The sequence below is a fragment of the Thalassophryne amazonica genome, chromosome 19, assembly GCF_902500255.1.
Source record: "Thalassophryne amazonica chromosome 19, fThaAma1.1, whole genome shotgun sequence".
NCBI classification, from domain to species: Eukaryota; Metazoa; Chordata; class Actinopteri; order Batrachoidiformes; family Batrachoididae; genus Thalassophryne; species Thalassophryne amazonica.
Window position 1 is genome coordinate 16,021,036 of NC_047121.1, and position 14,636 is coordinate 16,035,671.

Genomic DNA, 14,636 nt, shown 5'->3' on the forward strand with positions numbered 1-14,636 from the left:
GCCCCCCTGCTCGGCATGTCTTTTTCTGGTTCTTTCCCTCAGCCCCAACCAGTCTCAGCAGAAGACTGCCCCTCCCTGAGCTTGGTTCTGCTGGAGGTTTCTTCCTGTTAAAAGGGAGTTTTTCCTTCCCACTGTGGCCGAGTGCTTGCTCATAGGGGTTCGTTTTGACCGTTGGGGTTTTTCATGGTTATTGTATGGCCTTGTCTTGCAATATGGAGCGCCTTGGGGCAACTGTTTGTTGTGATTTGGCGCTATATAAGAAAAAAGTTGAAGTTGAAGTTGAAGTTACCTCCCTCTTGGAATGTGTTCCTGCAATGTATACAACCTATCTTCACAGTTTGAGGCCCTGTTAACACCCCTCCCCTCCTTTCATTCATATGCGTAAACGGCACTTTACGAGTGAGAGCGAGAGAGGCTTATTCAACAATATTCACTGGCCAAGTAGTGAATCATTTGTTCCAGTGACACTCTTTGGTCCACCACGTGAGGTTGTATAAGGCCCTCTTACGCTGATCACTTCCATTCATATGCGCAACGCTGCGCTTTTACGCATGGAGCCAGCAGCCAGAGGGCTATTCAAACAGCATTCACATGCCAAAGATTAACACATCGCTGCTCCTAACAATCTATGGCCTACCATGTGAGACTGCTCTGCCCTATGATTGGATACAGGAAAACCATGTGACGGTGAACCAATTCTGATTGGACACTCACATTGCACACGTCATCACACAGCTTCTATTCGGTCTACAAGCATGGTGGGCAGCGGAAACGAAAGTCCGAGCTAAAAAAGTAAGTTTCTATCTAATGTCATTAAAAAAAACGTTGTATCATTTAATAAATCTTGCATGGCCCCAGAGGGTTAATAAACATAGTGCTCGTATAAATGCATTTAATCAAAAACTTTCACGTTCATTGTTGAGTATTGAGGAAAAACTTCTCATAAGTTTCTTTCAGCAATCACATCACATCAAGAAGTCACTGAGCTGCAGAGAATAGTGGATGACAAAAAGCTGCTGCCGGTCACACTATTTTTAGAGCTCCCTCTACTGGATAATTCTTGTGAATAGCAATTAATAAAACACTGGGAAGTAGGGTACTGTGTTGTACTCTCATTAGTCACAGTTTGGAAGCATGTATAAAATCACCTATACTACATATTTTAATGGTTTTACAATTATTTACTTACCTGAATACTAGCTATATGTTGTTAGGTAGGAGCTAGCATGTTGCAAATAGTACTACTGCATTCCTCATCTTTGAACATGTAGGATTAACCACCAAAATCAAGAGCCTTGATGGTCTAGAGCCTGAGCAACTGATAAAACAACATCCCGTGGCAGCCATCTTGGAAAATGGCCACCTCTGCGATGCCCCTATAGCCAAAAATGATCTGTTTGGTATGCTCTGACTGTGTGCCAAATTTCATGCTTTTATCGTCAAAGTCACGATTCCCTCAAATATTGCGCATAGCTGTTCCACTAGTTTCATACCTTTCTAATTAAACAGCCCACATGCTGCTTCATCTGCCTGACAGCAGACTCGGCTCCTTGCTCCAAAAACAAATGCCTGTGGAGCTCTACTGCAGTAATCACTAGCTGAGCAACAATATTTATTTTTTATATTGTGTGCAACTGTGCAGATAATTTCATACACAATGCAAGATTTGCATTGGCATGAAAGTTTGCACAACTTTAGGATTTTACACATTTTTATTACATCAATTAAAAAAACAAGGGTTTTTTAAAATGATACCTTTTAAATTCTCAGCAAAATCATTTGAATGATATGAATTCAGTAAAATGATCAAAACCTGAATAATACAAAACCCAAGTATGAACACCTTTTAACAAAACATAAAATCACTTTTAAGGTCTGTTTTCTTTAGAAAAGATGAGGCATCCACAAACATTTCCAAGTCAATGAATACATCTTGGATTTCACAAGGAGTGACTGCGCAAGATGCTGACTAGTGAGGGATGCTGTGACATCCACGACAATTCTGAAGTAGTTATAGGCATCTGTGGATGGGATGTGAGACACTGAGCATTGTGTAACTGCTGTCTATTGCATCAGCAGTCACAAGTTAATGGAGGAGTGGAACAGAGAAGGATTTTCTTAAGAAGATGTGACATTTCAGCAACAGCTTGCCAGAAGGCACTTGGGATACTTGCTTAGATTTTTAACCATTTTCTTGAAAGAAAGTCCTCTATTCTTCCTCATCTTGGTGGCTTCAGTCACGATTCGCCATTTTACATGAGCAGTCAGTTATTTGCCAACACCTACTCAAGGCAAATTTACTATAGTTTTATTTTAAGATGTTCATGTAAATAAATTTCAAAAGATAATCATTGATTTACAAATGTTTATGTATTACTGTCCTGACTCCTCTCAAGGAAAGGACTAAAGGGTACACGTTCAAATAATATTTCTTTTTAAAATTATATCATGTTGGAGATTTTATACATTTTAATACAGGGAAGCACCTGCATTTTTGTTCTCTTTATTACTGCGTTATGAAGATGAAAGTAGACATAGAAAGTAGTTTGTGAACCATGTCAACATGGGTTTGATCAGTGTAAAATACTGTGCAATGAAATCAGTCCAATACACGTTCAATCCACATTTAGGAGACGCAGGACAAACCATTAATCGCTCCCACTTCCTTTATCACTTTTTACATGTTAGCTTTACGCCAGTCTTCTACCTCTGCATCCCATTGTTTCCTCTACTTCCATTTCTTTGTATATGTTTTCACCTTCTTAAACTCTGACCCCCCCACCCATTATCGACTGACCTGGCCCGGGGCTGATCTGGTTGTCGTAAAGGTGGATGTCATCTCCGCAGGCAATCAGAGAGTCCTGTCCTTCCTCTCGGCCCTCGCTGCCCTCCTCCTGCTCCACCTCCCGCTGCTCTGGGGACACAACAGCACAGGGTCACTTACTGGACCTTACAGGCCAAAAAACACAGAGCAAACTTAATTTTATTACCCTGTGCCAAAATGAATTTCACATGTAAATTCAACAGGTGTCATTAATATTTCACTGGTCAGTATGACCTGAATGACAGAACCAACAATTTCATTTTTCAGTTGCTTAAAACAGCAATCTCATGTTAATACATAATGGAGTTTTGGAAAAGAGTGTAAATTTTCATCACTTACATTCAAAGGTATTTAAAAATTTTAATCTGGAGAGAAGAATACAATGAATAAAAAATAATAATTATAATGGGGGACTCTTAAGAGAATAAGTCCTGCAATGTGAAATATTTTCCTCTCTGCTGTCACAATGTGTGAAAAAACAAAACAACTAAGTATGCTTCAATTTGAAATATTAGTACAGTTCTACTCAAGTCATAAGGAATTATAAATAACACCGTCAATAATAATTCTGAAAACCAGAAGTTGCACTCAGAGTATAACTGCTGGGGAAATATTATCCAAACAGGATTACTTCTGACAGTAAGTTACAATTCTCTGACTTATCAAATCTTTGAGGAGTTATTTCAACATAATTTTTTTTTCAAGTCTAAAATCACCAAATGTCTCAGTGAGCTTTACAACATCCACAGCATACATCACAATTCTAGAGAAACATTACATGAATGAAATACAAACAGAAAACAGGACTTGAGATGAAGAAAATTTTATAGCATTTTTAAACTCTAGGTCTGTGAGCAAGCTCACAAAATTATAACAATTTCCCACCCCCAACTCTGCCATACTAGTAGCTGTGTTGTGTGGGCCGCTGAAGAGGAGGTACTGCTGGCCCACCACCACCAGAGGGCGCCCTGCCCGAAGTGCGGGCTTCGGGCACGAGAGGGCGCTGCCGCATTGCAGAACCAACCGGGAGTGACAGCTGTCACTCATCAGCCATCACCACAAAAGCCGGGCAGCATCTCCACCTCACTGCCGAGATATCAGTCTACCTGGAAGGTAAACACTCAGCCGTAGTTTTGTGCCGTACAATCATTCTGAACATTTGCAGGCGTTCCTGTTGACTGGTCAGCAGCTGGAAGCTGGGAGGAGACGATGCTCTTTGCTCCTCGGATAAGTAGTCATACAGGAGCTGCACGTTATTGTTCCTGTTTGACTGTGATTAAGAGTTGGAGGTGGAGGTGTTCCCTCCAAGTGGAAAAGAACTGTTTGCTGACTGTTTTGCTGGGTGTGCACACACCCACCATAAACTGTTTTTGCTTCCTGCCAGCAGTACCGATCCGACAGCTGGAGACGGTGGCCACTTGGGGAGATCAGGACTTGGCGTCTCCTGTGTGTTTCCAGATCCGGTGGCAGTGGAAATCGTGTGGGGCCCGGCTCTTCTCTGGATGGTGCTCTCCTATCCTCAAGCCTGCCCACACGCCCCCTTCATGTAATTGACTAATTTAAATTCTGTTTCTGTCTGTATTACGTTGTGCACATTTACAACAGTAAATTGTTATTCTTTGGCTCATCCATAGTCCGGTTCATTTACGCCCCCTGTTGTGGGTCCGTGTCCCTACACTTTCCCAACAGGATATCTCGGCCAACGTCATGGATTCCGAGGGGCGTCAACCATCCGTTGAACATCCAATGGAAGAGCAGGGTGCACAGGCGCCAGCAGGAGGCGTGTTAGGTGAGTTGCAGCGCATCTTAACCGCCTTCACTGCTCGGATGGACTTAGTGACCGAGCAGAGCAATATACTCAATTGCAAGATGAAGGCTCTCACCGCGGAGGTGGAGGCGCGCGCACAGGGCGCGGCTGCAGCTCCTCCTCCTGCTGTCCTGGTGCCGCATACAGATGTTCCACTGATCGTTCAGCGAACCCCCCCACCGTCCCCTGAAGCATACATAAGTCATAATACATAAGCGCCTTGGGGCAACTGTTTGTTGTGATTTGGCGCTATATAAAAAAATTGATTGATTGATTGATAAGTCCCCCGGAACCGTACGGAGGTTGTGTAGAGACGTGCGCAGACTTCTTAATGCAGTGTTCGCTCGTCTTTGCACAGCGTCCCGTCATGTATGCGTCGGACTCGAGCCGGGTGGCTTATGTGGTTAATTTACTTCGAGGTGAGGCACGCGCCTGGGCTACCGCGCTTTGGGAGCAGAATTCATGGCTCCTAATGGTGTATACTGAGTTTGTGAGGGACTTCAGACTGGTGTTCGATCACCCACATAGAGGCGAGACCGCTTCAACGGTGCTGCTGTCTATGAGACAGGGACGTCGGAGTGCAGCCGAGTATGCAGTCGACTTCCGCATCACGGCTGCGAGGTCCGGCTGGAATACTGCTGCACTCCGCGCCGCCTTTGTAAACGGACTGTCTCTGGTCCTAAAGGAGCATCTGGTGGCTAAGGACGAGCCGCGGGATTTGGACGGGCTTATTGATCTAGTTATACGATTAGACAATTGGTTAGAACAACGCCGTCGGGAGCGAGACGAAGGACGTGGCCGGGCACGCGCCGTCCCTCTCGCGCCGTCCCTCTCCCTTCCGGGTCCGAAAAGGTTCCGTCCTCCCCACGCTCCACAGCCTCAGCACTCCATGTGGCAACAGGTCCCCCAGCTGACGTTGCTAGGGAGACGAGCAGGGTCAAAGGGAGATCAGATGACAGAATGAGGAGGCTGGCCCGCGGGGAGTGTTTTCTCTGCAGCTCAAAAAAGCATATACAAAAAAACTGCCCCAAACGGCCAAAACGACAACACTCGCCTTTAGAGACTGGGCTAAGGGTGGGTCATAACATTCACGTGGGACGTACACGCCTATCTGCACGTTTCCCAGTTACGATCCTGTGTGGGGATCTAACCCTTCAGGCCCCAGCACTGGTGGACACAGGGTCAGAAGGGAATCTGCTGGACAGCAGATGGGCAAGGGAAGTAGGGCTCCCTCTAGTGGCGCTCCCTTCACCACTGAAGGTGCGGGCACTAGATGACACCCTTCTCCCTTTAATCACACACAAGACACTGCCAGTAACTCTGGTAGTGTCTGGGAATCATCGGGAGGAGATTGAGTTTTATGTGACTCCTACCTCCCGCGTGATTTTGGGCTTCCCGTGGATGATAAAACACAATCCCCGGATTGATTGGCCGTCTGGGGTTGTGGCTCAGTGGAGCGAAACCTGCCACCGGGAGTGTTTAGGATCCTCGGTTCCCCCCGGTGTGACGGCTAATGAGGTGGTTAAAGTCCGCCCCAATCTGACGGCGGTGCCCGAGGAGTACCACGATCTTGCTGACGTCTTCAGCAAAGATCTGGCACTCACTCTTCCCCCGCACCGTCCGTATGATTGCGCCATTGATTTGATCCCGGGCATTGAGTACCCGTCCAGCAGGCTGTACAATCTCTCACGCCCAGAGCGCGAATCAATGGAGACCTACATCCGGGACTCATTAGCTGCCGGGCTGATCCGAAATTCCACCTCCCCGATGGGTGCTGGTTTCTTTTTTGTGGGCAAGAAAGACGGCGGACTCCGTCCATGCAATGATTACAGAGGGCTGAACGAGATTACGGTTGCCCCTGTTAGATTCAGTGTTCACGCCCCTGCATGGAGCCAAAATCTTCTCAAAGTTGGATCTTAGGAATGCGTACCACCTGGTTCGGATCCGGAAGGGAGACGAATGGAAGATGGCATTTAACACCCCATTAGGTCATTTTGAGTACCTGGTCATGCCGTTCGGCCTCACTAACGCCCCCGCGACGTTCCAAGCGTTGGTAAATGACGTCTTGCGGGACTTCCTGCACCGATTCGTCTTTGTATATCTAGACGATATACTCATCTTTTCCCCGGATCCTGAGACTCATGTCCAGCATGTACGTCAGGTCCTGCAGCGGTTGTTGGAGAACCGGCTGTTTGTGAAGGGCGAGAAGTGTGAGTTTCACCGCACTTCTTTGTCCTTCCTGGGGTTCATAATCTCCTCCAACTCCGTCGCCCCTGATCCGGCCAAGGTTGCGGCGGTGAGAGATTGGCCCCAACCAACAAGCCGTAGGAAGCTACAACAGTTCCTCGGCTTTGCGAACTTCTATAGGAGGTTCATCAAGGGGTACAGTCAGGTGGTTAGCCCCTTGACAGCCCTGACCTCCTCCAAAGTCCCCTTCACCTGGTCGGATCGGTGCGAGGCCGCATTCAGTGAGTTGAAACGCCGGTTCTTGACTGCACCTGTTCTGGTGCAGCCCGATCCTAACCGCCAGTTCGTGGTTGAAGTGGATGCCTCTGACTCAGGGATAGGAGCTGTGTTGTCCCAGAGCGGAGAGTCAGACAAGGATCTCCACCCATGTGCCTATTTTTCACGCAGGTTGACCCCGGCAGAGCTGAACTATGACGTGGGCAATCGGGAACTCCTTGCGGTGAAAGAGGCTCTTGAGGAGTGGAGACATTTGTTGGAGGGAGCTGCGGTGCCATTTACGATTTTCACGGACCACCGGAACCTATAGTACATCAGGACCGCCAAGCGGCTGAGCCCCAGGCCCGCTGGTCACTGTTCTTCGGGCGTTTTGACTTCCGGATCACCTATCACCCCGGGACCAAGAACCAAAGATCGGATGGCCTGTCCCGGGTCCACGAAGACGAAGTCAAAACAGAGCTGTCGGATCCGCCGGAATCCATCATTCCTGAGTCCACTATCGTGGCCACCCTCACCTGGGACGTGGAGAAGACCGTCTGGGAGGCCCTGGCACGGAACCCGGACCCAGGAAATGGACTGAAGAACCACCTCTACATCCCACCAGAGGCCAGAGCTGCAGTCCTGGACTTCTGCCACGGTTCCAAGCTCTCCTGTCATCCAGGGGTGCGAAGGACCATGGCAGTGGTCCGGCAGCGCTTCTGGTGGGCATCCATGGAAGCTGACGTCCGGGACTATGTCCAGGCTTGTACCACCTGCGCCAGGGGCAAAGCTGACCATCAACGGGCACAGGGACTCCTCCAGCCGTTACCTGTGCCTCATTGCCCCTGGTCCCACATCGGCCTGGACTTCGTCACGGGCCTCCCGCCGTCCCAAGGCATGACCACCATCTTCACGATATTGAACCGGTTCTCCAAGGCGGCCCACTTCGTGGCCCTCCCGAAGCTCCCTACGGCCCAGGAGACAGCAGACCTTCTGGTCCACCACGTCGTCCGTCTGCATGGGATACCTACAGACATCGTCTCCGATCGAGGTCCCCAGTTCTCCTCTCAAGTCTGGAGTAGTTTCTGCAGAGAACTGGGGGCCACTGTGAGCCTCTCGTCCGGGTATCACCCGCAGACTAACGGACAGGGAGAACGGGTCAACCAAGAAATGGAACAGACCTTACGCTGTGTGACATCCGCACACCCGACGGCCTGGAGTGAACATCCGGCCTGGATCGAGTACGCGCATAACAGCCAGGTGTCCTCTGCCACCGGCCTCTCCCAGTTTGAGGTGTGTCTGGGGTTCCAGCCCCCATTGTTTTCTGTGGTGGAGGGAGAGGTTGGTGTGCCCTCGGTCCAGGCCCACCTGCGAAGATGCCGTCGGGTGTGGCGCACCATCCGTTCTGCCCTGTTGAAGGCCCGGATGAGGGCTAAGGCCCATGCAGACCGCCGGTGTTCCCCGGCCCCTGCATACCAGCCCGGGCAGGAAGTGTGGCTATCAACGAAGGACATACCCCTGCAAGTGGACTCCCCGAAACTAAAGGAACGCTTCATTGGTCCCTTCAAGATCCTCAAGATCATCAACTCGGCCGCAGTGAAGCTCCAACTCCCAGCTTCACTGCGGATCCACCCTGTTTTCCATGTGTCCAGACTGAAACCACACCACACCTCACCCCTCTGTGCTCCCGGACCAGCGCCGCATCCTGCCCGGATCATTGACGGGGAGCCGGCTCCTGGACGTCCGTCGGAAGGGCCGGGGGTTCCAGTACTTGGTGGACTGGGAGGGGTATGGACCTGAAGAACGCTCCTGGGTGAAGAGGAGCTGGGTGTCGGCCGATTTCTACACCCGACACCCCGACAAGCCTGGTCGGGCGCCTCCTGGTTGGGGGGGGGGTCCTGTTGTGTGGGCCGCTGAAGAGGAGGTACTGCTGGCACACCACCACCAGAGGGCGCACTGCCCGAAGTGCGGGCTTCGGGCATGAGAGGGCGCTGCCGCATTGCAGAACCAACCGGGAGTGACAGCTGTCACTCATCACCCCTGCCAGCTGTCACTCATCAGCCATCACCACAAAAGCTGGGCAGCATCTCCACCTCACTGCCGAGATATCAGTCTACCTGGAAGGTAAACACTCAGCCGTAGTTTTGTGCCGTACAATCATTCTGAACATTTGCAGGCATTCCTGCTGACTGGTCAGCAGCTGGAAGCTGGGAGGAGACGACGCTCTTCGCTCCTCGGATAAGTAGTCATACAGGCGCTGCACGTTATTGTGATTAAGAGTTGGAGGTGGAGGTGTTTCCTCCAAGTGGAAAAGAACTGTTTGCTGACTGTTTTGCTGGGTGTGCACACACCCACCATAAACTGTTTTTGCTTCCTGCCAGCAGTACCGATCCGACAGCTGGAGACGGTGGCCACCTGGGGAGATCAGGACTTGGCGTCTCCTGTGTGTTTCCAGATCCGGTGGCAGTGGAAATCATGTGGGGCCTGGCTCTTCTCTGGACGGTGCTCTCCTATATTCGAGCCTGCCCACACACCCCCTTCGTGTAATTAACTGTAATTTAAATTCTGTTTCCGTCTGTATTCCTTTGTGCACATTTACAACAGTAAATTGTTATTCTTTGGCTCATCCATTGTCCGGTTCATTTACGCCCCCTGTTGTGGGTCTGTGTCCCTACACTTTCCCAACAAGTTGTTTGCATATCGATAGTAAATCGTTTTCTGATGAAATACCTGAAATAACAAATTAAACATAATATAACCTTCACACCAAAGTCCAATCTGACAAGAATTATTTTCCTTCATGTACATTGTCATATGATGTGCTACCATTGTGTGAAGCATCACTGACATTCAAAATCCAATTTAGCAAGAACTGTACTATTGAAATCAATAACCATATGAAGCAGTTTTTCAGGACAAGTCCAATGATTTCCCCTTGAAGATGTCCGATAACACATTGCATCCAGAAAGTATTGTATTGTTATGTTACAGCTTTATTCCAAAATGTATTAAATTCCTTTTCCCCCCCTCAAAACTATATACATACTACTCCATAATGACAATGTGAAAAAGTTTTTTTTTTTTTTTTTTTTTAGATTTTTGCATATTTATTAAAAACAAGAGCAATGTGAGATTTCCGACGTCCACCAATCCAGATACGCATCACCTCCAAAATTCAGTGGAGTCTTACATGCCCTAATATCTATCTGTGATGCAAATGTCATGAGAATCTGTGAAGTAGCTTTGAAGAAATCCTTCAAAGCCTATATAAAGTGAAATCTTGATCCAGAATCTGGATTCGGCTCTGGATCACCTCCAAAATTCAGTGGAGCCTTCTATGCCCTAGCATCTATCTGTGGTGCAAATTTGGTGAGAATCTGTGAAGTAAGTTCTGACGTAAAACTTCAAAGCGTATATAAAGTGAAATCTTGATCCAGAATATGGATTTGGATCCGGATCACCTCCAAAATCTAATAATGTTCCATGGCCTAATATCTACCTGTGGTGAGAATTTGGTGAGAATCTGTCAAGTAGTTTTGATGCAATCCTTCAAAAAAACTATATAAAGTGAATCTTGATCCAGAATCTGGATTTGGAGCAATGGTGGTTCCTGGGTTGTTCATGAACATCCTAACCAATTTTGTCTCATCTGAGGGTGACAGTTTGGGTCCTCTTCTAGACCTTGGCAAAGTGGTGACACATCTGTCAAACTTGTACTTACATACAATTGTTTTAATCAATGTTCTTGGAATTTGCAGTAGTTGAGAAATGGTTCGAAGAGACCTTCCCAAGTTATATAATTCTTGACATTTTCTATTGTTCTGAGTATTGTTCAGTCCAATAAGTGCTGTTAAAAACATCCTTTTTATGATGGCAAAGACAATCTACCAATTGTCAATCATGATCACAAACAAGGAGTTAATAGCTCTTGGCCTTGTCATGTTAAAATACAGTGTACAACCTTCAGCAACACTTTTTATACGATTTAACTGAATGTATGTATACATTTTAGCTTGTATGTATAATTTTGACCATGTGGATAAGAAAATATCCAAAAAAATTCAAACACGTGCACCCAATTCTTGTTTTTTTACAATCATTCCAGCCTCACATCATCAAAAGCCCAAAATTACCATGACATTTATGCCCCTGATGAGTGAGTACACCTCTGACCACAACTCAACAACTGTGTGTGTGTGTGTGTATATATATGTATATACATATATATATATATATATATATATATATATATATATATATGTGAGTGTATATGTATACACACACAACCATAATTCCAATGAAGTTGGAACATTGTGGAAAACGCAAATAACAACAGAATACAATGATTTGCAAATCCTCTTCAACCTATATTCAATTGATGCCTGCAACTTGTTTCAAAGAAGTTGAGAGAGGGCAACAAAAGACTGGGAAAGCTGATGAATGCTCAAAGAACACCTAATTGAAAACAGGCGAGTGTCACAATTGAGTATAAAAGGAGCATCCCCAAAAGGCTCAGCCGTTCACAAGCAAAGATGGGGTGAAGATCAACCACTTTGTGAACAACTGCGTGAAAAAATAGTCCAACAGTTTCAGAACAATGTATCTCATTGTTCAATTGCAAGGAATTTAGGGATTCCATCATCCACAGTCCATAATATAATCAGATTATTCAGAGAATCTGGAGAACTTTCTACACAGAAGCGACAATGCCAAAGACCAACATTGAATGCCCGTGACCTTCGATCCCTCAGGTGGCACTGCATTAAAAACCGACATCATGGTGTAAAGGATCTTACCGCGTGGGCTCAGAAACACTTCAGAAAACCATTGTCAGTTAACACAGTTCGTCGCTACATCTAGAAGTGCAAGTTAAAACTCTACCATGCAAAGGGAAAGCCATACATCAACAACATCCAGAAACAGCGCTAACTTCTCTAGGTCCAAGCTCATTTGAAATGGACAGACGCAAAGTGGAAAAGTGTGCTGTGGTGTGATGAGTCCACATTTCAAATTGTTTTTGGAAATCATGGACGTCGTGTCCTCAGGACAAAAGAGGAAAAAGACCATCCAGATTGTTACCAGGGTTATGTTCAAAAGCCAGTTTCTGTGATGGTATGGGGGTGTGTTAGTGCCCATGGCATGGACAACTTACATACCTGTAATGGCACCATCAATGCTGAAAGGTACGTCCAGGTTTTGGAGCAACACATGCTGCCATCCAAGCAACGTCTTTTTCAGGGAGGTTCCCTGCTTATTTCAGCAAGACAATGCCAAGCCACATTCTGCACGTGTTACAACAGCGTGGCTTCATACTAAAAGAGTGTGGGTACTATCCCCCACTGATTAACATCACTTTGAGCAGATGGAATCAGTTAATCAGTGAAATCACCTGGTGCAGTGGGTGGTTACAAAGAAAACCTGCACCCTCTTGGCCCTTTCTGGAATCAGTTTGACACCTATGCCCTAAGCAATGGCCAATGTCGCTGCGCCATCACGCAAGTTGTCAAATTTAGTGTATCCCTTTCTTTTTTCCTGAGTAATTATTTATTTTTTCACGTCTTTACAAGTTTTGGATCTTTCCGTAAGCTCAGGTGGTCACGTGAACGTGAGCAAAGCCTTTGAAAACCTGGGCGCCGGAGTGCAGCTTTTCCACAAAAGCCACACTGTTAAATCCGCTGTGATCAAATCCAAATATCGGCAGTTTTTGAATAAACTTGATTGACTTAAAGTGCACGTAGAGTGGAGAGCAACCAGTGGACCAAACTGTGTGTTTTTCAAAAATACAAAACACACTGCTTTGCTTTAAATGCGCAGTAAATCTATTTTAGATTATCAGCGTGGACCCTCTTTCTCTTAAAAGGCTTTATTTTACCCTGCGTGTCATGGTGGAAAGCTGTAGCTGTTGGTGCTATACTGATTAGCTCTTATATGGCTTATGCACATGCTCTTTTCTTCTGTTTTTTTCTGGGGATGTTACAGTGCCACACACAGGCCTGGCATATATACTACAATGTTAAGCTGAGCTTCGAGACACAGAATTTGCCTCAAACATTTTTTGTAATCGTATTATTCGAGTTACTTGACTAATTGTTTCAGCCCTATACCTGAACACTGTTGCTTACCATGTTCAACCTTTCTAATGGACATTTCCAGCAGGATAACGCACCATGTCACAAAAATCATCTGACCACAGACCGTTTTCTTGAACATGACTGAGCTCACTAGATTGAAACGGCCTCCATAGTCATAAAATCTCAATCTAATAAAGCAACTATGGATTTGGTAGAACATAATATGCATACGACAGCCCTGCAGTAACTGTGTGATGTTGTCATGTCTACGGATCAAAATCTGAGGGGTGCTCCCAGCGAATGTTTGATTTTTACCATGAAGAATTGTAAAAGGTCTACAGATCTGAAAGAAAATGAGGTATTAAAAAGGCATACCTAATAAGGTGGCTGGCAGGTGTTTTATTCCTCCAGCACATACCAAGTCTACTGCAGCATCCCCTGCCAATACTTCCAGAGGGAAGCCTCCTTGTGACATCCTAATAAGTTTAGCTGACTTCAACTGGTGCCTTTCCATGTGAAGAAGCAGCAGTTCATCTGAAGCCTGTCTGTAAGAGTCCAGTGAAGCACATGATAAAAAAGACCAATTTCGGCCCCTTGCATTGATTGCATTCTTTGTCACCATCCAAAGTCCATGACCATAGGTGGCAGCTAGAACATAAATTAATTGGAAAATTGAAATAGAATTGGAAATCCTAAGATAAAAGGGGTTATTTAACATTAATATCTATACATTATTCTATTCTCACAAAATATCACTGTCTTTAATCTGTAGACATCAGACAAAGCCCCAAAAATGATTTGCATATCATGTTTAAGGGTCATCTCAAATGTCAACATAACAGGTTATCGTAGCAGTAAAGAGGTCAGGCTTGGATCTTAAATCAGTGTCACATACTACTGAAAGTATGTTTGGAGAGAGCAAATGTGATCACAATGACTACAGTTACACTGAGGAACAATATCTGAAAAATGCACATCACAAGTTTTGTGGAGTTGGTGTTGAGTCACAACAGTGACAGTGTAGCATGTTTTGATGGTGACAGGAAATGTTCTATTAGCAACACAAACTGATGTGCTGCATTAGTTTTTGGGCATTCATTTTTCACAGGACAAAAAGTATAAGTTTATAAATGTTAAAGCAGCAACAAATTATTTTGAATGTTATCCTTAAAAAAGGGAGGGGCACAAAATGCTTAGGACAAAAAGAAAAATGTGCCTTTCAAGAATTAGGCCAATAAATTCATAAAAATACACCAAATAGTAAATGTTCAGCTTATTAAGAATTAAAGCAAAAAGCAAAATAAAATAAAATGTAGTCTAAATAAAGCCAAGGCCCTCTGATTTAAAAGAAATGAAAAATTGACTTTCTTGAAGTAACATGAAGGACATGCCGTCACATTTCAACTCAGTCTTCATCATGACATCTCTTTTGGAATTACAGATATTTGTATACACAGTCCCTCCATTTACAGAGCCCATAAATAATTGGTAA

The 14,636-nt window shown here is 45.7% G+C and overlaps 1 protein-coding gene across 4 annotated transcripts in view; it reads right to left on the minus strand.

The window, feature by feature from the left end:
- Positions 1 to 14,636, minus strand: part of slc4a11 (solute carrier family 4 member 11) — a 333,676-nt gene that overhangs the window by 189,749 nt on the left and 129,291 nt on the right. For all 4 annotated transcript variants that reach the window (XM_034159880.1, XM_034159879.1, XM_034159878.1 and 1 more), the window contains exon 3: positions 2,798 to 2,914. In XM_034159880.1, coding sequence (XP_034015771.1) covers positions 2,798 to 2,914 — 117 coding nt within the window. The remainder of the gene's footprint in view (positions 1 to 2,797; positions 2,915 to 14,636) is intronic.